The sequence below is a fragment of the Mastigoproctus giganteus genome, chromosome 5, assembly GCF_048544385.1.
Source record: "Mastigoproctus giganteus isolate SK-2022 chromosome 5, ASM4854438v1, whole genome shotgun sequence".
NCBI classification, from domain to species: domain Eukaryota; kingdom Metazoa; phylum Arthropoda; class Arachnida; order Uropygi; family Thelyphonidae; genus Mastigoproctus; species Mastigoproctus giganteus.
Window position 1 is genome coordinate 117653976 of NC_143579.1, and position 23556 is coordinate 117677531.

Below are 23556 nucleotides of genomic sequence, written 5' to 3' on the forward strand. Positions count from 1 at the left end.
TAGATAATTTGGGCAGATGGGCTAAGAAGTGGCAACTGAAGTTTAACCTTGACAAATGCAAAGTACTGCATATGGGTAGAAGTAACCCCGGAGAAACGTACCAACTGTGTGGTACTACACTTAAGGTGGTAGAAAATGAAAAAGACCTGGGAGTAATTGTGCAGTCAGATATGAAGTTTTCTGAGCAATGCAGACAGGCTGCCAGGGCAGGTCATGGGGTTTTGTCAATGATATATAGGAATTTTGCTAGCAGGGAAAAGGAGGTGATTATCCCTCTGTATAAGGCAATGGTCAGGCCACGCCTTGAGTACTGCGTGCAGGTCTGGAGGCCTCATTTTAGGAAGGATGTAGATTTATTTGAGCGTGTACAGAGAAGGGCAACAAGATTGGTGAGGGGAATGAAGGGATCCTCTTACCAAGAGAGGCTTAAGTCTGCAAATTGCAGTGGCTGGAGACTAGGCACCTGTGCAGTAATCTGATTGAGGTGTATAAGGCCTTGAATGGGTTAAGCACGCTGAATTATGATGGGATCCTTACACTTGTTCGGATTACGAACCTACGGAGGCATAAATTCAAATTAAGAAAAGACAGATGTAGAATAGATATGTGGAAATTTGCCTTTAGCCAGCGGGTGGTTAATTGCTAGAACAAACTTCCATCTGCTGTTGTGGAAGTTGATAGGTTAAATAAATTTAAGGAGGAACTGGACAGGGATTTACAGGGAATGGTGTGAATTTTTTTTTTTTTTGGCTGATGCTCCATAAGCTCATACATTTGCTTTCTTGCATCACATGCCACTACTACTACTACTACTACTACATCATATACCATCAGGCATCTCTCATATTGTGGAGTTATACTTCATAACTGTTTTACCATCATTGCATCACTTGGGTACCTAACCGAAGGGCCAAATAGCCCTGAAACGGTGCCATCTGGGTAGTGGTACCTATCTTAGAATAAATAACATTAGTCTTTTCCTTAGGTTAAGCGTTACTTATTCGAATTAGTGCAATATCATGGCAACTCGTGAAGGTATTCACAATATGAGATATAACTTAAAACGATGCCGCCTTATAAATATTCTGTTTATTCAAAAATGGCTGTGTATTAATGATGCTATTGCACTTAATATATACATAGGCTAAATTTGCTCGCAGCTTGAGGCTTTAGCTCTAAATGCATCTTAGACAAAGAATATTGAAAAGAGGAGATTCCAAATTACTAAGTCTCTGACAAGGAATATCAGAGCAGACATATGCACAAGTTCCACCTTTGAAGCAAAAGGAATTATACAATGAATAATTCAGATAACTGAGATGAGCAGTGAGTGAATCAACCGATAACTGGGATTCTTTCAGAAAAAGGACATTGTGGTTTAGCAGACTGTAAGTGGAAATAGACATCATTGAGATTAGAAGTCAGACCATGTATATTTGTGAAATGAATGAGGAAGTTTTTTAGGAGGTTTAGGTCTTTTTGTAGATAAGTTTGTTCTATTGATTTGACAATTCATGATGTATTCTGTAGTAAGAAAAGATGGGGAGGACATGCTGTATGAGGTAATGAAATTTTTGGATATGGCATACACGTGGCAAGAATTAAACCAGTTGACATATTGTGGCCTTGACAATGCTCCCCCGCACCACATACTCGCTACTAGGACTCCCTCCAGTCACGATCTGGCAGAGTAAAGGCAGTGAGATCATACACTATTGATAACTTCCAAGCCTCCTTGGAAGTTATCAATAGGTCCGATCTTGTGGATTATCCAGCAACTGGCCTGCAAACAGTTACAATGGGCCACACACCGAACCTGGGTGCGTATGTGGGCTGAACCACTAATAACATTAGTTCACGTAGAGCAGTATCCATTTATTACTACTCTCTGCCATCTCCCACTCAACCATCCCTTTATCCATAGCAGCAACTTGCCCTTAATGTCGCATTGCTCCAATTTGTACAGCAGTATTCCATGTGCAACAGTATCAAAAGCTTTTCTGAAATCCAAGTATATGATATAAAAATTATTTTTTGCATCCAGTTCCTTTGTGATCACATCGTAGTATCCATTCAAATTGGTCAGACAAGACTTTCCCTTATCAAACCCATGCTGTGTCTGAACTGTTACTGCAGTCTTGTCTAGGTGATCCTGCATCACTTCTTTAATCAGTGACTCCATTATTTTCCCCAGAACAGAAGTTAAACTAACATGTCTATAATTATTTGTGTCACCCTTTGACCCCCCGCCCCCTTTGTGAATTGGGGTTACATTTGCACATCTCCAATCCATGGGGACCTCCCCTGAATCTTAGGATGCTCTCATAATTATGGCTAAGGGTTTGCTAACTTCCCTCGGTGCCTCCTTCAATATAACTGGATAGATTCCATTTGCCCCAGGTGCATTTTTTATGTTTAACTTCAACAATTTCTCCTCCACTTTCTCTCCGTTATTACAAAATCATTTAGCTCCCTGTTGGAGTTTAATAAACTTCTGTCCTCCCCTTCCTTCAGAATTCCTCATGTGGGAATGTAGATACAAAATACTCATTGTTTGTCAGCTATCTGAGCAGGATCATTGACAGTAGAACCACCAACATCGTGGACCAATCTGACTCATCCCCTTCCTTCTAGAATTTATATAAAGAAGTCTTTGCATCCTATGCCAAAGATTTCTCATAATCAGCCTTCACTTGCCTAACCTCCTTTGTGACTTGATTACAGATAGCTTATATCTGCCGTAGGCTTCTAGTCACCTGCACATATTCCTTGATGCTGTTGTTAAATGGGACTTGTTTGATTTCAGTCAAGCTTTCTTGGACAGCTTGAATGAAATCTTGACTGAAACATTTAAAAAACCATTAATATTTAAATTAAACATATTTAGTCAATAAATTGTTGAAATAGTTCTGAAATGAAAAGCATTGAAGAGATTTTTTTAAAAAAAGAAAGAAGAAACATGCATGTAGCATGTCTTTATCTCTTACACTGCACAGTAAGTTTTTACAATCAAATGATAAGTAGCATAATTTACAGAAAGTTTTTTTCTATCTAATGTGGTAGTATCTTGTTATACAGGTAGTTTTTTGTAAATATTAAAATACTTAATTTTGAAAAATTTAAATAACTATATTTAACTTTGAGTCATAAAATATGGAGAAATCAGTAAGTTTAGAAGCTAATAAGGAACTTTATTTTTGTAGCCATTGGAAGGACACTGATTCCTCGATATTTTCGGAGCATCTTTGAAGGAGGAGTGACAGACCTGTACTTTAATTTAAAACATCCAAAGGAATCTTTTCATAATACAACCATTACTTTAGACTGTGATCAGTGCACCATGGTGACTCACCATGGTAAGCCACTTTATAGTAAGGTATGTTTATTTTAAATACATCTTATATGTACTAGGAAAAAGTCATTTTAGAATATATAGAATAACTATGTGAAAGTAAGCTGCCAGTCAATATGGTATATTTGTATGATAATTTTTATAACATTACTAATTTCACTTCATTACTTTTGTGATTGACTGTATAATGAATAAATAGGCAGATTGACAATAACACAGATCAAGAAAAAATGTGGAACTTGATTTTTCTACTTTTGCCTGATATCAGCTCATATACAATTGCTAATAACAGAATTTGATTCCTGTTGCCAGGATACTACTTAAGTCTATCCCATTGATGCTTCTAAAGGGATGGGAAACACTTAAATAGAAGGGGTGCAAGAATATTTGCTGATGCTATTGAGGCAGTGTTAGATGGGTCGGAAAACTGCTAGCCGGGGAAGATTCATAGACTAAAAGATTAACAGTGCCTTCAGGCAGAGGTGAAAGTGATTCTTGCACTGCTTCTATTAGAATGGAGGGTGAGGTGCTGGGGTTTTCAGAGACTGGTGGGTTAAGGTAACTAAGGTTAAGAATAGGTGCATGTATGCCAATGCCAGGGGTATAGTAAATAAATTTGAGTTTGAAGTGCTTCTCAAGACATCAAAGACAGATATTGTTGGGATATCAGAGACGTTGTGTCTCACACAGATATAAGCAGTGCAGAATTGGAATTTGGAGAGTACAATGTGTATATGAAGGGAGGAGGGGTTATGCTGTTAGCTAAGAAACAAATAAAATCTCAGGAAGTGCATCCAGTTGATATGGATGGATGGACAGTGCAATGTTGAGTCAGTTTGGTGTGACATAAGCACTAGGGAAACAAAAATGAGAGTAGGAGTGTGTTATAGGCCTTATGACTCTGAGTACAACAAACAACTGTACAGAGAAATAGAGGGCCAGTAAATCAGATTGTCTTATAATGGGAGATTTTAACTTCTGAGATATTGACTGGAACTTGTGAGTTGGTCACTCACACACCAGCAAGAATTTTGTGGGTTTACTAAATGGTTGTTTTCTACAGCAGCATGTTAGAGAGGCAACCAGAGAGAGTAATACTTTTGATCTGGTTATCAGCAGTGATTATTCATGCGTTAAGAATTTGCAGATAAAGAAACCAATAGATGATAGTCATCACAGTGTATTGATGTAGAATTTACTTAAAGACATAACTACCATCAGGGGTAAAGAGATGGGTTTTTGCTTTCGTAGAGTTGATTACAGTAGTCTCGGATAGTTTTTAAATTCCTTAGAGTGGCACCAACTGATGATGTTACCAAAAGCAAATTCTAAATGAAAAGCATTCAAGGAAGTAATTGTGGAAGCTCCTAGGCTTTTCATAGCGATTGAGAAATACTGTTCAAAGTTATGGATTAGGCCTTAAGGCCATGGTAAAACACCTCCCACCATTCCCAACATGCTCCATTCAATGTCTTCTGTGGTCTTCCGTCAAAAGGATGTCGATGAATCTTGATGCTAAGAAAGCTCCAGATATTGATGGTATTTCTCCACTTGTTCTGAAAACCTATCCTCCTGAACTTACTCCTGTTCTTTGCCACCTTTTTTTGCTTTCTAAGGTGTTTTTCCTTCTACTTGGAAATTTGCTCATATCCAGACAGTTCCTAAAAAAGGGCGACAAATCCCTCCCATCCAATTATCCCATTGCAATTACTTCTACTCTTTCTAATTAATGGAGAAATCAATTAACTGCCAACTCTTAAACTATCTAGAAACCTTCAGTGTGATGATTGATCTCCAGCATGGATTCCATCGGTGTCGATCAACTGGTGATATTCTGGCTTATGTTGCCCATTTATGGACACATTCAGTTGCAAAAGTTGGCAAAGGTAAAGAAAGCCTGCACGAGAACGACGAGAAACGTTGGATAACTTACGCGAAAAATTAATTTCCCGATATGGCACTCTAGCGCTGTTCACTCGGTAAACAAATGGTAGGTGTTATTGGTCTGGAGCAAAGTCGAAAACGATATATTGATTGACAGGTAGGCCTGGCAAACGATGTGCTGATTAGTGTGCAAACACAACACACGATAATATCAGTTTAGTAGCACTAATGGTAATATCCTAATCGCACATGCCCCAACCTTTTTTCACCATTACAGTATTTCGTAATGGTGAAAAAAAGGTCAAATTACTTTAACTTGAACCCCTCCTGAAGTGGAGGGTGTAACCTAACCTTTTTTTATTTAGAATCAGTCATATTTAGAAATACATTCATAAAAAAATAAATTTTTTTAATGACTGTATTAAAATATGCTGTAATGGTGAAAAAAGGTCAGGTTACCTCCACTTGAACCCCTCCCGAAATGGAGGGGGGGGTAACCTAACCTGTTTTCTTTAGAATCATGGGTGGACTAGCATATAAATTGTTTATTAACAAAATATTAATTTTTTTATTGTACTTTTATTTTTAGACACCCGTGCGGATACACATATATCATAAAGTCAATCAGCACCTTAAAAGATTCATTGCTATTATTACCTGTTCACCGTTCATTACAAAACTATTATGTACCGTTCTTTACTGGTAAATGCACATCATAATGCCAACCAATGACTGCACAGTAACTTGTCGTCTGTCGTGTCCACCACCAATCATTTCGTTTGCCACGCCTACCTGTCAATCAATATATCCTTCTTGATTTCTTCTCCAGACTGTTAACACCTACTGTCTGTTTACAGAACAAGCAGTGCTAGAGTCCAGTGTCGGGAAACTAATTTTCCGCGTAAGTTATCCGACGTTTCTTGTCGTTCTCATGCAGGCTTTCTTTACCTTAGCCAAAAAGTTCAGTGAAACGCAAGCAGTTGCTCTTGACATCTGAAAGGCTTTCGATTGTGTTTGGCATAAAGGGCTTCTTAACAAGCTTCCATCTTATGGTTTGCCAACTGTTTTTTGTAATTGGTTATCCAGTTTTCTCACTTCTCCACTAATGCTAGTGTCCCCCAGGGTTCAGTTCTTTTCCTCTTGTATATTAATGACCTTCCATTGACTGGAAAGCCTATCTATAGTTTTGCCGATGATAGCACATTGCATTCCATTTTGACAAACCTTGCCCTGCTCAATCAGCTTCAACTTCTCGAATATCTGCTACCAATTCCTTAAATGCTGATCTCCTGGTAATTCTCCAGTGGGGCAAAGACAACTTAGTTGATTTCAATCCTCCTAAAATTCAGTCTTGTCTTATATCTCGCAGAAGATTCTTCTGCTCCTATGCTTATCTTTGGTGACACTTTGATTTCTAGGCAAGTTGATATATCCCTTTTGGGGATTACCCTGACTTCTAATCTCTCTTGGTACAAGCACGTTACAAATATTGCTTTCTCCGCATCTAAAAAAAAATTGGTTTTCTCTTTCGCTCTGGCGTTACTTTTCTTCCAAACAGTTGTTCACTCTGTACAAATCGCAAATCAGTCCTTCCATGGAATATTGTTAACACAACTGGGGGGTGCCCTCAAACCCCCCTTCACTCTTCTGCCACCTCTGTAGCCAGGTGGGCAGGAGCAGCAGTGCGTAGCACACGCTTCTTAATTAGACCGGGGTTCGAGCTCGTGACCACCAAATAAGGAGGATGTGGAAAGGTCAGGAAATGACTGCCGCAAATCCCCGGAGCAATATGGCCTTAGTTGCTAATGCTCCTAAAAACCAAACAACTCTCTCCTCTAGATTCCGTTCAGTAGAGGGCAGTTCTGTCAATTAATGACTCATCTCTAACAGAGTCTCTCGACTTGCTGTCTCTTAGATGTAATGTTTCTGCTGCATGCCTTTTCTACAGATACTTCCATGGGCACTTCTGAATTGGCTTCTATAATTCCCACTCTCTCTTTCAAAACAGTCTGAACACGTGCTGCTACCAGCCAACATCCATTTACCATCTACAGAAGTTAAAGTCTAATGTCAACAAATATCTTCTCTCGTCTTCGCTTCGCAACCTCCAACCCAAGCACAGTATTGACTACTATAGGTTCTAGTACCTCTCATGTCCGTGCTTTTCTTAAAAAAAAAAAAAAAAAAAATGGATGTCAGATGAACTAATGAGACTCGTGGCAGAGAAAAAAAAATGCATGTGATGCCTACAAAGCTTAGATATAAGCTAGTCTGTAATCAAGTCACAAAGGAGGTTAGGCAAGCGTAAGCAGATTACAAGAAATCTTTGGCAAAGGATACCAAGAAAAACAGCAAGAACTTCTTTAGTTTTATAAACTAGAAGAAAGGGGACGAATCAGCTCCACTTGATATTGATGGTTCGAGCATTGATGATCCTGCTGAGATAGCTGTCAATCAGAATGAGTATTTTGCATATACATTCACACGAGGAGTTATTAAGGGAGGAAAATGCGAGAAGTTTATCTAACAGGAAGCTAAATGATTTTGGTATAACTGAGAGCAAAGTGGAGGAGAAATTGTTGAAGTTATACCTTAAGTACCCGAGGTTGATGTAATCTATCCAATTATATTAAAGGAGGTGGCAAAGGAAGTAAGCAATCCCTTAGCCATAATTATGAGAGCCTCCTTGGACTCAGGGGAAGTTCCCATGTACTGGAGATGTGAAAATACAGGCAGTTCTCGCTTTACGAGTTCCCGGGTTTATGAGTTTTTTTCCCCCAGGTATCAACAAAATCGAAAATATGAACATTAATTGCAAAAAATGAATGTTAAACATTCATAAATATTACATTCCAAACCAAGTGCATAGCTATACAATAGTGTACCCCACTTTACGATATTAATCAGTTCCAGAGACACCATCGTATTGTTAAAATATTGTACTGTGAATCTAATAACACTTTTTTTTAATTCGTTTCAAGATCTCTGAAGTTGAAATTTTTGCTATATGGCTAAGCTATTTATCTCTCTAAAATGTTATTAATAAAAACAATTTGCACTTTCCAGTTTATTGGGCTTTTCTGTTAAAAAGCAATTATAAACAAGTAGTAAACTCCATGTTATTGCATTTGTGAAAATACCGATTGCTGGAATTGTATTGGTTTTTGCGCTGTTATGGTGAAATGTGTTTCCCTTCAGTGAAATCCTCAATCATATAAAGTCATAAATAAATTTTCAGAATCTTCTCTTTATTTTTTTTTAGCGTTCGTAAACTTGTTACTCCACACTGTTAGTTGCAATTTGTGTGTGCCGTTAAAAAATGCTTATGCATGCAATCGTGAAATTTATAATTAAAAGAGAAGATTATCTTGGAAACAAACGACTCTTGAAACATTTCTGAAGAAGACTCCTCCTTGTGCAACAAACCAAACAAGTTCTGAGCCAATAATGAGTGATCAATGAGTGTGCATTTAGTCGATGATGATGATGAAAAATAAACACCTTTAACCTTTGTAAGTCATAAATAATATCTTTATTATTATAAATGCTTGATTTTACAGGCTACATTTTCATTTCTTTGGATAAATCAGTTATTGTTTAAACATAAACTAATTAGCCAACTAATTTCATTGTCTATGGGAATAAATTCCAGTTTTACGAGCGCACGCTAGGAATGAATTACCTTGTAAAGAGGGCGCCTCCGTAGCCAGGTGGGAAGGAGCAGCAGTGCGTAGCACACGCTTCTTGATTAGACCGGGGTTCGAGCCTGTCACCACCAAATATGGAGAATGCGGAAAAGTCAGGGAATGACCACCGCATATCCCGGAGCAATATTGCCTTAGTTGCTAATGCTCCTAAAAACCAAATAACAAACAAACAAACAAACCTTGTAAAGTCGAACTACCTATATATCCCCAGTTCACAAAGGGGGAGGGGGATCTATAGGTGACACGACTAATTGCAAACCAGTTAATTTACTTCTGTTCCTGGGAAGACAACGAAGTCGCTGGTTTAAGATGCACTGCAGGATCATCTAGACAGGACTTGCAGTAATAATTCAGACACAGCATGTGTTCATTAATGGAAAATTTGTCTGACAAATTTAAATGGATACTGTAATGTGGTTACAAAGGAACTGGATGCAAAATAATTTTGATATCATATACTTGGATTTGGCCAACAAATGGCCCTCAGTCCCCAGCAGCTTTAACTCCCCCCCCTCCCCATTGGCGAGAGGATCAGAGTGGAAGCAGAGGGTGCTAAGAATCTCTGGGTACAATCAGGCTTATAGCACGGAAACTGAACTTGGCTTGTTACAATGTAAGATCGCTCATCAGTGAAGACAGGATACTAGAGCTGGAAAAGGAATTAGAAAATGTAAATTGAAATATCATCGGTTTGGCTGGAAGAAGAAATGAATCACTTGTAAGTTTATCAAGTGGAAATCTGCTGTACACCAATGGGAACAGTGAAAGGAGTGAAGGTGGAGTTGGCTTTCTGGTCCATAAAGATATAAAAAACAACATTTTGGAATTCAAAAGCACATCACGAAGGGTGTCAAGACTGCTACTCAGGATTTCTAAGAGGTATAAGCTAAAGGTTATTATGATTTATGCACCAACATCGAGCCATGGTGATGAAGAGGTTGAAGAAATGTACACTGAAATTGAGTCTTCTAGATGAACAGAAAACTCACTGCGCTGTCATTATGAGGGACTTCAATGCTAAGGTTGGAAAGAGACAAAACAGCGCAGAAATTGGAACTATAGGAAATTTTGGAATTGGTGAAAGACTTGTGGAATTTGCAGAATCTAGAGGAATGTCAGTAATAAACACTTTTTTTCAAGAAAAGGGTGAACAGAAAGTGGACATGGCAGAGCCGAAATGGATTAACAACTAATGAAATCGACTTTATCCTCACTAACAGAAGATATATCTTCTGTTAGTAATGAATGATTTTACTGTCCTGAACAAGGTAAATGTTGGAAGTGATCACAGAATGGTAAGATGCACAATGATATAGATGTAAGAAAAGAAAGGAAAAAACTGACTCGAGTAAATTGTACAAAGGTCTTTGAGATAACAGAAGAGGAGAAAAAGCAGCATGTACTGGAACTTAAGAACAAGTTTGAGCTCTGCATACTGTTCAGGACCAAGATATTGACGAGGAACATTACAACTTTCTGAAAGTGGTAAAGCCCAAGAAACCTATAGATAAAAAGAAATCCAAAGAAGAAAAAAATCACTCAAGAAACACTTGTCGTGATGAACCGAAGACAACAAATGAAGAGCAAGAAAAACACTGACAGGGAGAAAATTGAGTATACTGAGTTATGCAAAGCCATTAGAAAGACTCAGAGAGGACATAAGAAAATTTAACACAAGAAAAGTAGAACAAGCATTAAGAAAAAACAAAGGATTTAAATCAGCAGTCATGAGCAATAATACAGAAAGACAAATGATACTGAAACTGAAGAATAGCAATGGTGTACTTATGAATAGAAGAAGACTACTATAAAGAGTTATAAAAGGAGTGAGGGAATGATGCCAGCAGTGGGGAAGATGGATCGCAAATTAGTAACACATACAACGTACCTGATATCCTTCCTGATGAGGTAGAACATGCGTTGAAGAAAATAAAGAATCAGAAAGCTCCGGGGGAAGATGAAGTTACTGTAGTGTTGTTAAAATTGGAAGGAAGAGACATGACACAAAAACTGGCAAGACTCTTCACAAAATGCATTAGAAAAGGTGTGGTGCCTAAGGAGCGGAATAATGCAATCATAGTTTTGCTGCATAAGAAAGGAGAAAAATCAGAAATTGAAAATTATAGACCAAATAGCTAGTTATCCCACATGCTCAACTTGTTCACAAGGGTCATTACTAACAGTATAGAAAGAATACTTGATGAGAATCAACCAAAAGAGAGCAAGCTGGTTTTAGGACAGTGTTCTCAACTGTGGATCACCTTCACGTAATGTAGTAGTGGCATGTGATGCAAGAAAGCAAGTGTATGAGCTTATGCAGCATCAGCCAAAAAAAAAAAAAAAAAAAATCACACCATTCCCTGTAAATGCCTGTCCAGTTCCTCCTTAAATTTATTTAACCTATCAACTTCCACAACAGCAGATGGAAGTTTGTTCTAGCAATTAACCACCCACTGACTAAAGGCAAATTTCCGCATATCTATTCTACATCTGTCTTTTCTTAATTTGAATTTATGCCTCCTTAGGTTCGTAATCCGAACAAGTGGAAGGATCCCATCATAATTCAGTGTGCTTAACCCAATCAAGGCCTTATACACCTCAATCAGATTACTGCACAGGTGCCTAGTCTCCAGCCACTGCAATTTGCAGAACTTAAGCCTCTCTTGGTAAGAGGATCCCTTCATTCCCCTCACCAATCTTGTTGCCCTTCTCTGTACACGCTCAAGCAAATCTACATCCTTCCTAAAATGAGGCCTCCAGACCTGTACACAGTACTCAAGGCGTGGCCTGACCATTGCCTTTATACAGAGGGACAATCACCTCCTTTTCCCTGCTAGCAAAATTCCTATATATCATTGACAACGCCATGACCTGCCCTGGCAGCCTGTCTGCATTGCTCAGAAAACTTCATATCTGACTACACAATTACTCCCAGGTATTTTTCATTTTCTACCACCTTAAGTGAAGTACCACACAGTTGGTACATTTCTCTGGAGTTACTTCTACCCATATGCAGTACTTTGCATTTGTCAAGGTTAAACTTCAGTTGCCACTTCTTAGCCCATCTGCCCAAATTTTCTAGATCCTGTTGCATTAGCACACTGCCATTACTGCCATTGACAATCCTGCCAACCTTTGTATTATCTGCAAACTTCGACACTAAGCCTGATATACCTTCATCAATATCACGGATAAATATACAAAACAACAGTGGACCCAACACCGAACCCTGTGGAACTGCACTAATGTCACAGGTAATGGAGAAAGCAAATGAATATAAAACACCATTATGCTTGGCATTTGTGGATTATGAAAAGGCATTTGACTCCATACAGCATAAGACAATGTTTCGGGCACTAGAAAGATATATGAGAATGCTACCTCCTTTATCAAACTAGACAAAGACAGTAATAAATTTAAAATTGAGAAAGGAGTTCGATAAGGAGACACAATATCTCCGAAGTTGTTTACTGCTGCCCTTGAGGAAGCTTTCAGAAAATTAGACTGGTCACAGAAAGAAGTCAATGTGAATGGAGAGTACCTAAACCATTTACAATTTGCAGATGACATTGTGGTCATAAGCCACGATCCCAAAGAATTAGAGGAAAATTTTAATCAGTTATGCAGAGTTAGTAAGGATTTTGGACTAAAGACGAATATGGCTAAAACAAAAGTAATGACGAACAAGTATGCCACTTAAAGGGATATAATGATTGAAGGAGCAGTAATTGAAAAAGTGGAATCATGTACTTATCTGGGACAAGTCATGAGCTGTAATAATGATAAATGGATGCAAGTCAAGAGAAGAATAAATTTTGGATGGGTAGCATTCAGGAATTATAGTCACATACTGAGGAGCAATATCTCAATTTGTCTGAAATGTAAAATAATGAACCAATGTATACTCCCTCACTATGACTTGTGGAAGTGAAACTTTGGCACTCACCAAAAGAATGGAAGAGAAGCTGAGAACTACACAGCGAAGAATGGAATGAGTTATATTGGAAATCAGACTGTTAGATAAGAAGAGAAACACATGGGTTAGGCAGAAAACTCAAGTAAAGGACATTCTTAACAAAACTAAAGAACTAAAATGGTCTTGGGCAGGACACATAGCTCGAAGACATGACAGATGGACTAAGAAAATAACAGAATGGTACCCAAGAGGAGCTAAGAGAAAACCTGGAAGACAACAACGGAAATGGACAGATGAAATTCATGAGATTGTGGGTAGTAAATGGATGGCCATTGCACAAAACAGAAGGAACTGGAAAGTTGCTGGAGAGGCCTTCATCCTTCAGTGGATTGAAAATGGCTTATGATGATGACTTGGATTTCAGGAAAACTCTTTGACACTGTTGTGCATGGAAGACTACTGTACAAATTGGAGCAGTATGGTATTAAGGGCAAGTGCTAGAATGGATAGAAGGGTGGATGAGTGGGAAAAGATAGTGTGGTAATCAATCTCGTGGACTAATGTTATTAGTGGAGTTCCCCAGGTTTTGTTGTTGTGCCCATCAATACCATTTATCAATGATATTGATGTAGTTACCTCAGGCTTAATGTCGATGTTTGCAGATGATGCAAAGGTTGGCAGGGTTGTTAATGACAGTAGTGGTAGCGTCCTACTGCAACAGGATCTAGAAAAGTTGGGCCGATGTGCTGAGAAGTGGCTGTTGTTGTTATTTGGTTTTTAGGAGCCTTAGCAACTAAGGCCATATTGCTCCTGGGATATGCGGTGGTCATTTCCTGACCTTTCTGCATCCTCCATATTTGGTGGTTATGGGCTCAAACCCCAGTCTGTGCTATGCACTGCTGCCCATGCCTACCTGGCTACGGAGGTGTGCCCCCCTGAGAAGTGGCATCTGAAGTTTAAAATTGACAAATGCAAAGTACTGCATATGGGTAGCAGTAATCCCAGAGTAAAAGGTAACCCTTTCTACCACCCTAAGTGCAGTTTCAACAAAAAGGAGCCTTACAATTTTCAAAAAGCAATTATATCAAGATTTACTCAACTTCTGTTTCAAGCTATCTTATATATCAAAGCTATCCTTTTCCAGTATTTTTACCGTCAAGCAGCCTGCTTTCTACTGATTGTTCCAAAGTGCTATGGAAAGCTTTTGGAACCATTGGAGAATAATTTCTGTAATCTCTTCCATGAAGTGAAACTCCTTGAAATTGTATATTTTCGGAAGCTTTGGCGGCATTTCTGTAATACGCTCCCAGAACCATTTGCCTTTCATGAAAAAGTTGTACAACAATATGTATTTTTTTATTTGCCCTGTACAAATCTATATCGCTCTCCTGCAAGTCCAAGCTCAAATCTGATAATTCTTGAAGAGCATCACACATCAAACCTAAGTCTAATATAAAGTTTATAATCGTAATTTTCTTCTGTAATCCTTCATATGTGCATCTTTCTTTTTTCGTCCCATATCGAGTCATTCTTTTCTTCTTGAAAATGATTAACTAATGCCTCATAGTTATTCGAAACAGACCCAAAACTCTATGCCACCCATTGTGTGCTTAAAAGTCTATCAGTTTTTAATAGTTCTGTATCCAGCGAGTTTGCACACACCTTCAATTTTCTGGCATTTTTTGGCGACGCATTGTACGTGACATAAAGTTCATCAATAAATGCTTTAAATCTATCGATACCTGCAATGGTTCATAGTATCGCGAAATGATAGTTCTAATTGGTGATTAGCGCAATGCCACACTATTAAAGGAAGGAATTTTTCTTTCATTAGTTTTGTAACGCCACTTTTACTACCCATCATAACAGCTGCACCATCATATGTGACACACTAAGTGAGCTTTTAAATAGTTTTCCGCCTTACTGTATGACTGAAGACAATTGAGCGGAGAATCAAATATCCCTTTTGCAGTAACACTTTCGAGTTCGATCAAGTCCAGAAACAAATTTATGGGAGGTCTCATTCCCTGTCAAATATACAAGTTCGAACGTAAACAATTAAAGCTGATTTCTTACTCATCATGGTTGAATCAACAAATCAATTATTAATGAAATTTTGCTGTTCAACATAATGATTTTATTAGCCAAATGTTTTCTCATTTCATCACCAATGTGGTTCAAAATGTTAAGGCAAGCGTTAGTTGAATGAAGAATACGACCATTTTAAATCTCATTTAATTCTTGTAGGTCAATCTTGGATTCAAAATTATGAAAAAACTGATTTTCTTTGGCCACTTTATATGCCCTGCAAAAATGTTTTGTCGTTATTAATTTTTCATGAGATAAACTCTTTATACAGGTTTTCAAGGGGCTCTTTCTCAGCTTCTGCAAGCAGTTTTATAGCAGCTTTATATTCCACTGTTTTCTTGTGATCAAATTTTCTTTTTTAAAGACATTGCTGCTTCTTTCTGCTTTGGCCAAAATAGGTGTCATTATTTGCCCATTCCTTAGAAATAAATCTTCATGCCCATCTTCTTTTTCTACTCCAAGAGTTCCAATTTTTTACATAATGCACAGCCAAGTCTCTTATTTTGATAATTTAGCCAATTCTACTTTGCACAGAAGTCATTTATTTGTTAGACAGTCCAGCAACTTGGCCAGTCATTTAAGTCAGTCATCCCTTGCTGTTGGAGGCTGATAATTTTAGGAACAAAAACAGTCTTTGACACAGTCTCTGTAGTTAAGTCTTCACTCACATTTTCACTTGTTTTTAATTTCTTAACTGTGGAAGGTATAAACAAACTAGTAATTCTTTTCATGTTTTACTTTACGGTTCAAGACAATTATTTTTAATACTAATTCACTCATAATCTCGTTACTGTGCAGGAAGTTAAATAAAACTGTTGCCTCTGAATTGAAAATGCACAAATACGAAGTTATTAGTGTTGAACAAACTTTTATATTGTAACAAAAGTTGCAGAAAAACTAGCACGGAACCAACGAGTACTTAGGAAATGGCATTTCCAAAGGGGGAGGAGTCAAGTTTACCAAAGTGGGTGTTACTTCTGAGATGAATAGAACACCTGCAAAAGTGGGATAAGCTCTAATAAAATAAATCTACAGTTAGTTCTATATAATGAATTTGATTGTTCGCTTGCAAAAATTTGTTCAACAACAATTTCGTTATAAAGAAATATGACATTTTCAACAATGAAAAATACTGTAATTCGACATTCAGAAATACAGTAAAAGATGGTAAATAAATCAGAAATAAGCAAGAATAAATAAATTTTCTAACATTTCAAAACAATTAGTTATTATACGTAACATATTAAGATAAGATTTTTTTTTCATACGTACAATGTGCACAATATTAGTACACTTAAGAATACTTTTGCAAAATATTTGGTTGTCTTTTGTTGTACTCTGGATTTACTGTATGTACATCGAATATTTAAGAAATGTCCACAATTGTTTTAACATATCTTGTATTTTCAGGAACATTTTCTTCACACTGCAGCCACAATACGGTTTCAAAAGCTGCCAACATTTCATGTTTGCAAGGTTTAATACCTTTGTTGTCCTCATATTTCCTCATTCGTAATCGATCTTGTCATGAAATTTGAATGTTTTCTTTCTTTCTTTATTTTTTTTTAAACTGTCCAAAATGTCGCAGCCGTTCTGATACTGTGACCATGTAAACAGAGGTTTACATGGTCACAGTATCATGGTTCATCCCACAGCGCCAGTTCTGCTTACCAAAAGTGGCCCACTGGGCACTCACATCCTTTCGTCCGGGCTTCGAGTCAAGCAAGCCGGATTTCTCACCCATTTAAAGTTTGAGAATAGGTTGAGGTCGTTTCGGCCCCAAGGCCTCTAATCATTCGCTTTACCGTAGGAAAAATTTATGGTAAAATGTGGATAACGCACTTCTGCAAAACAACAGTTGATTATTTGTCAGAGTAAAAGAAAACCACTCTCTCCTAATTCTCGAACAGGGCTCTTAAAGTAGAAGGTTGACCTGAGCCCGTTGTCCGCATTGGGAATATCCCTTTCCCAGCATGACTTCTCGGTATGTGGGACAGGTGGTCTTATAGATTTTGTGAGTTCTACTAAGTTGTAGAATTGTAATCTCTGTAGCTCTCTTAATTCGAGCAGCAGCATTAATTGCATAAAGGGGAGAAGTGCAAACAGTGCGTACGAGTTAAGTCTCTCCTAATCTGTTCTTTTTATAAAAATTTTCTTTGCTCAACCAAAAATGTAATTTCCAAGGGAAATCCGAAAATACCGCTATATAGGAGTTTGTTAAATAGAGGTCTGACTGAGTAATTCAGAATTATAAAAATGGTTGTCAAGTTTTATATAGAAAATATCTTAAAAATAGACAGTGAAAAATGCAAATTTAGTTAAACAACTTTAAGCTTATTTGAATAGGACATAAACACACGAAAAAAATTTACTGAATAATGTATTTCAAATTGCAAAATGTATTGCATCCAAATGTAACACGTCACTGTTAATAAAGGTGCCCATACGTCATACCATTGCGCACTGGTCCCAAAAATAGAAGCGTGTGTGAGGGTGGTTCAATACATAATCGCCCTGACCTAGCTGCAGAGCTGCTAGCTTGTTCTTGGCAATTTTAGTCCTTCTCTACACAGCCACCGTGCAGATTTACACATTTTTCCCATCCATAGATGAGGCTATGGTTACCATTTTTGTAGAAGTGGCGAGGTTGGTCTTTGAACCCTGACTATGTTGCAGAAATGAGTGTCTAGTCGTCAGGGAAGTTGGTCTCCCGAAGAAATGATTTGAGGGAAGGAAACAAGAAGTCTGATGGTGCAGGATCGGGTGAGTAGGCTGGATGGGGCAGTATTTTATATCCATAAGTGGTCGCTTGTGTTGTTATAATTTCAGAAGTGTGAACTGGGGCATTGTCTTGAAGCATTCTCACACCTTTGGACAGCATTCCATGCCTACATGTTGCGATTTTCTCCCATAATTTTGTGAGTAAGTTGGCATAATAGGCACCTGTAATTGTTCTACCTTTCCGCAGGTAATCTGCCATTATTATGCCTTTCTCAAAACATTGTCAGCAAGACCTTTCCTGCTAATGCTTGGACCCTTGCCTTCTTGGGGGGGGGGGGGAACCATGATGTCGCCATTCTGTGAACTGCTTTTTACTTTCAGGGTTGAAATGGTGTATCCAACTTTCATCCTGAGTGATTAGACGAGAGAAAAAGTCTTCCTCATTTTTTTGGCACAGGGCTAACAACTCTTGTGATTTCTGTTGTTGATCAGCCATCTGGAAACCAATCAATAATCGGGAAATCCATCTTGCACTCAATTTCCGTAAATGGAGTTGGTCACGAAGGACTATTTCAACAGAGCCCACACTAATCATTACCTCCTGGGACAATTCACACACAGATATCTGGCGATCTTCCATGATTAACGACTCCACTCTTCTGATCGTGCTGTCATCAATGGCTGAATAGGGATGACATGGAATGGTCTCAGATTCTACTGATGTTCGACTGCACCTAAACTTTGTCCATGATGCTACTTTGTCACATGTTCAGCTCTGTAAGAGAAAAACAAATTAAGACACAGGGATGAAATTTTACATCTTTAGTACAGAGATATGTACACACAAAATATCATGACCCTCCAATATGTGGAAGTAGGTGAGGAAGATTCTTTATTGAACCACCCTCTTGTGTGTGTGTGCGCGCGCGCACGCAATAAAAGTCCGAAAGTGCAGACAGCTCGGGTACTGGGTCGATCCGGATTCTCAGGCAGTGTTTTTAAAATTCAAATTTAAGATGGAATAAAGAAGAAATGACCATGTAAATATTGGCAATTTATTCATTAGTTTTAAAGCAGTTTTAAAGAAAAATAAAGTCAACACCTGAGAAAGAAGTAAACAAATTTTTGCCACAAAAAAGAAGTGTGTAATGCTTGAAATCGTATTTAAAAATGAACAATGTAAAAGAAAAATACAGTATATAAATGAAAGCAGAAGATACATATTTTATATAAATCAATTGTTGTTTTTAGTTTATTAACGAAACATTTTCATATAAAATACAAAGTTTGAAAAAGAAACAAATATTTATTCTTCCTTTTCCGTGATATCTGTTGCACTGCTTGTGGATGGAGCATTTGCAGCTTCTACTCTATCTGCTGCACTGCTTGATGCTTCTATTGCTTTCTTTAAATACTTTCGTATATCGTCTTGTTTACAACTTTGTAATTTATGTGTGATAAAATTATTATGCACCATGTACATTTGATGTGCATGCATTTGAAATCTTGAAGACTGAAGCTATGGTTCTGTTCCATAAATTTAATAACCGTTTCAGTGGACTTTTCTGCAGTCGCCCAAGGTATCTTTTCTTCTTCAACCTTGTCGTTTTATTCACCAGATTCAGAAGAATCTGGTGAAAAAATTCTCTTCTATCTTATCAGGAGTTATAATGCTTTGAATAATTTCTTGATCAGTGAAAGTTGCTGCAATTTCAACATCATCTTCAATGCGTATCCACTTTTCTATGTCATCAGAATTAAGTTTGCATAGCGGGTTGTCTTCCGTACATAATAAGTTTCCATCATTTCTTTCATTTCAGATGCATTCAGCTTTATGTGAAATCCTTCAAAATCTTTGTTTCGATCAGATTGTAGATCTGCAAACATCACGTTCGGCCATAACTTTCGCCACTCACTTAAAAGAGTTACAGGCTTGACTGCATTCCATGCAGTCGCAAATGAAAATGTTGCATATTTGATTGTAAAACTGGGTTGAAATTCTTATGCATCATTTTCGTCATAAAATCATTTTTGTAGTGACATTTAAAGTTCCTAATGGCTCCTTGATCCATGGGTTGAAATAATGGTGTTACATTTGGTGGCAAGTAACATGTAAAAATATTCCCACAATCAGACAATTTTGATTCTTGCGGATGGACCCTACAGTTGTTGAGAAGTAGCAGGCACTTTGTATTTGCAGGCTTCCCCAATTTTCTCAAGTGCTGACAAACTGTTGCAACAAAATCATGAACAGACCAATCGTGAAATATATCTTTGTCCATCTAAGCATTCTTTTGGACTTTATGGGTCACAGGTAAGTGCACAATTCCTTTAAAGGCTTGTAGGTGCTGAAATTTGTCAATCACCAAAAGTTAATTTTATGCTGACCTGAAGCATTAGCACACATAAGAAGTTACTCTTTCGTTATTAAGCTTAAACCCTATTGCATTTCATTCTTGGTTTCCAGTCAAAGTTTTTGTGGGCAAACACTTCCAGTAAACCTCTATTTTATCAGCATTATAAATTTGATTGGCTGTAAGGTCATAGTCAGATACAATTTTTTCAAATGTTGCACTGTATTCTGTTGCTGCATGTGTTTAACTGTCTTTCTGTCTGTCTTTCTCCAGCAATATCTAACTGTAATACCATGATGAGTATTGAAATTCCTAAGCCATTCATCACTAAATGTGCACTCTTATTCAATGTTCATTTGCTCCTTAAAAGAAATGTAAGAAAAAGACTGAATTTGAAAATTAAATTTGACTGTTTGAAGCAAATTGATTCTGGTCAACGACAAGCAGATGTGTGCCATAATTTAGGACTTACAACTCTAACTGTAAGAACAATTATAAAACAATAAAGAATTAATTTTAGCAGCAGGAAAGATAGCTGTTCCACTGCAAGCAACTAGGACTAGGCTGGCTATTAGGATTGAAATGGAAAGACTAATTTTATTGATAATAATATTCCAATGCAGAATTCAGTTAAGTTAAATATAAAAAAAAAAAAAAAGAGAGAGAGATAAAGAAAGAGATTAGCCAATATGATGATCTGAAGAAACCTCGCCTAAAAAAAAAAAATGTGGAACCATTTAAAACTGTTAAGGGCTGGTTGAATAGATTTAAAATCCAGGGAGAAGCTGCTGGTGTAGATCAAGGAGCTGAAAATTTCAAAAAAGAACTTGTTAAAATTGTTGAAGAGGGGAATATTATGTGTTATACTTCTCAACAAGTTTTTAACATAGGGAGGACTTTTGTGGAAACGAATGCGTAAAAGAAGTTTCATATTGAAAGAAGAAAAAACATGCCAGGTTTCAAAGTGGCGAAGGATCGGTTGACTTTATTGTTGGGTGGTAACGCTGCGGGGGATTTAAAATTAATACCCCTTTTAGTTTATTTGGAAGAGGGCCAAAGTTCAACCAAAATATCCACACATTTTTCATGATTAAATTCATCAATTAAATTAAATCAATTAAATTAAATCAATTAAATTCATTATTTTAATTGGAATTTTAAGTTTACTTTTGATACGTATGTATCAAATATGTATCATTACATATGTAATTATATACTAGTAGTAAATTAATAAGAGGAGTATACCTCAATATAGTACGTGGAACACTTCCGTATGATACCCTCCAGAAATTAAAACGGAAAAAACGAAAAAATCGACAACTTACCGGTACATTAAAGTAAAATATAAATAATTAAATAATTATTTTTCGAGACAAGGTGTACAAACAAATTTTTGGATTACCAATGGGTTTGAGCCTGAGTGGCTTAATGTCAGAGATCTATCTCTCAACGATTGAGCAGATACATTTGACACCTTTTCGTCCCCGTATCACATACTATGAGAGGTATTTAGATGATGTTCTAGTTATTACTGATAGTAGTACTATCCAAGACATTTTACATTCATTTAATAATATTCATTCTAGACTCAAATTTACATTGGAAAGGGAAGATACGGATACTAAGTCATTAAACTTTCTAAATTTCACGCTTACCCGGGACTCGAACAAAATACAATTTAGCATCTATCGAAAACCCACAAACACCGGTATGCTTCTACATTATAATAGCTACCACCCGTTCACCTACAAAAGATCGATTATCTTTAATCAATTTCTTAATGCCTATAAATATTCAACGACGGATTCTGCTTTGGACTCAGAAATACAAATATTAACTAGCAGATTCTTGAACAGGGGTTATCCCATTAACACAATAAATCAAATTAGGGTACAAGCTAAGGATAGGATAAAAAATACTACACCAATCAACAATAGTAATATCAAAAAATACTTTATTTCTGTCCCATATGTTGAACAGTGGCCCAAACAGCTTAACAGATTCTTTAAAGATACCGAATTTAAAATTATAGCTAGGCCTATACAGAAGTTACACACTATACTGAACAATCGCTCGGTTCTTTCCGCGTTCGCAACACAAATTAATGATCTAGTATACAACATTTCTTGCGGTGATTGCGACTCGTCTTACCAGGGTTCGACTCGGTTTTCTCTTAATATTCGTGTAAATCAACATGACGCCTCAGTTCGTGCTTCTCGTTCAGCAGCGTCAGAATTAGCCTTTCATGCCATTAACGAAAAACATACTTTTTTTTATTTAACGAGGCCAAAATACTTAACGTTCAACGTAATTATACGCGACTATTAATTGCAGAAACCGTTGAAATTAAATTACACGAGAATTCTGTTAATGTTCGGCGGCCATATTTGATCTCCGATGCGTGGACCTTTACGCGCATGCGCGAAGACATATAATCACTATTTAAGTTGCAGGTTTAGCCTGATTCGGTAATTTTCATTCCTGTGATCACGACAGTCGGTCGAAAAGCATTGTCAGCTTCAGGAAGGAAAATCGTTTTGAATATTTTCGTTAGATTCTTTTAATTGCGTTAATTTGAATTTTAATTGTTTTGAATTGATTTTGAATTGTGTTAAATTGATTATTTAATTATTTATATTTTACTTTAAATTATTTAATTATTTATATTTTACTTTAAATTATTTAATTATTTATATTTTACTTTAAATTATTTAATTATTTATATTTTACTTTAAATTATTTAATTATTTATATTTTACTTTAATGTACCGGTAAGTTGTCGATTTTTTCGTTTTTTCCGTTTTAATTTCTGGAGGGTATCATACGGAAGTGTTCCACGTACTATATTGAGGTATACTCCTCTTATTAATTTACTAATATTATTATCAACGTAGAACATATTGAGTATTACAGCTCTGATTCATACTATCTAAGTAATTATATACATATGTAATGCAGAATATTTTATATGTACAAATATTTGAATATTAAATATTTTGACCGACATTGTGCATCTTTTCACTGCCGTTTATTATTGATTAGGAAATATCCTATGGCACCGACCACAACTCACAAATACATATGTTACCTTATGGGAATGCGTTGCTCGCTTTGCGCGGATTCTCTTACACTCTGTTTTTCAGGAACGAATTATCAGTGTTAAGCGGGGGTCACCTGTATGGAGTTTTCGTGGAATATTGTTCCGATATCTGGTGGGGGGGGTTCCCCAAAACTTGTCTTCTAGGTTCCATTCAAAAGAGGGCAGTTAGGTTAATTAATGACATCACTAGCAAAGTCTCTATTCTCTGTGTCATAGGTATTGATTCTGCTGCATGCTTTCTCTATAGATTCTTCTGTTGGCATTGTTGTTATAAATTTGGTTTCTATAATTATCGATCTCTCTTCTATCTGTTTTTTTTTTTTTTTTTCCCTCTCGTGGTTGAGCTTTTCATAAAAAAAACATTAAAAAAAATGAATAAAATAACAGTAATGTTTTGGTACCTTGGTTAAGAATATTAGTATGAGAATCACTTC

General features: G+C 36.9%; 1 protein-coding gene across 4 annotated transcripts in view; it reads left to right on the plus strand.

Moving 5' to 3' along the window:
• Nucleotides 1–23556, plus strand: part of LOC150085658 (LIM domain-binding protein 2-like) — a 323298-nt gene that overhangs the window by 184425 nt on the left and 115317 nt on the right. For all 4 annotated transcript variants that reach the window (XM_090373421.1, XM_090373423.1, XM_090373422.1 and 1 more), the window contains one exon: nucleotides 3204–3376. In XM_090373421.1, coding sequence (XP_090229547.1) covers nucleotides 3204–3376 — 173 coding nt within the window. The remainder of the gene's footprint in view (nucleotides 1–3203; nucleotides 3377–23556) is intronic.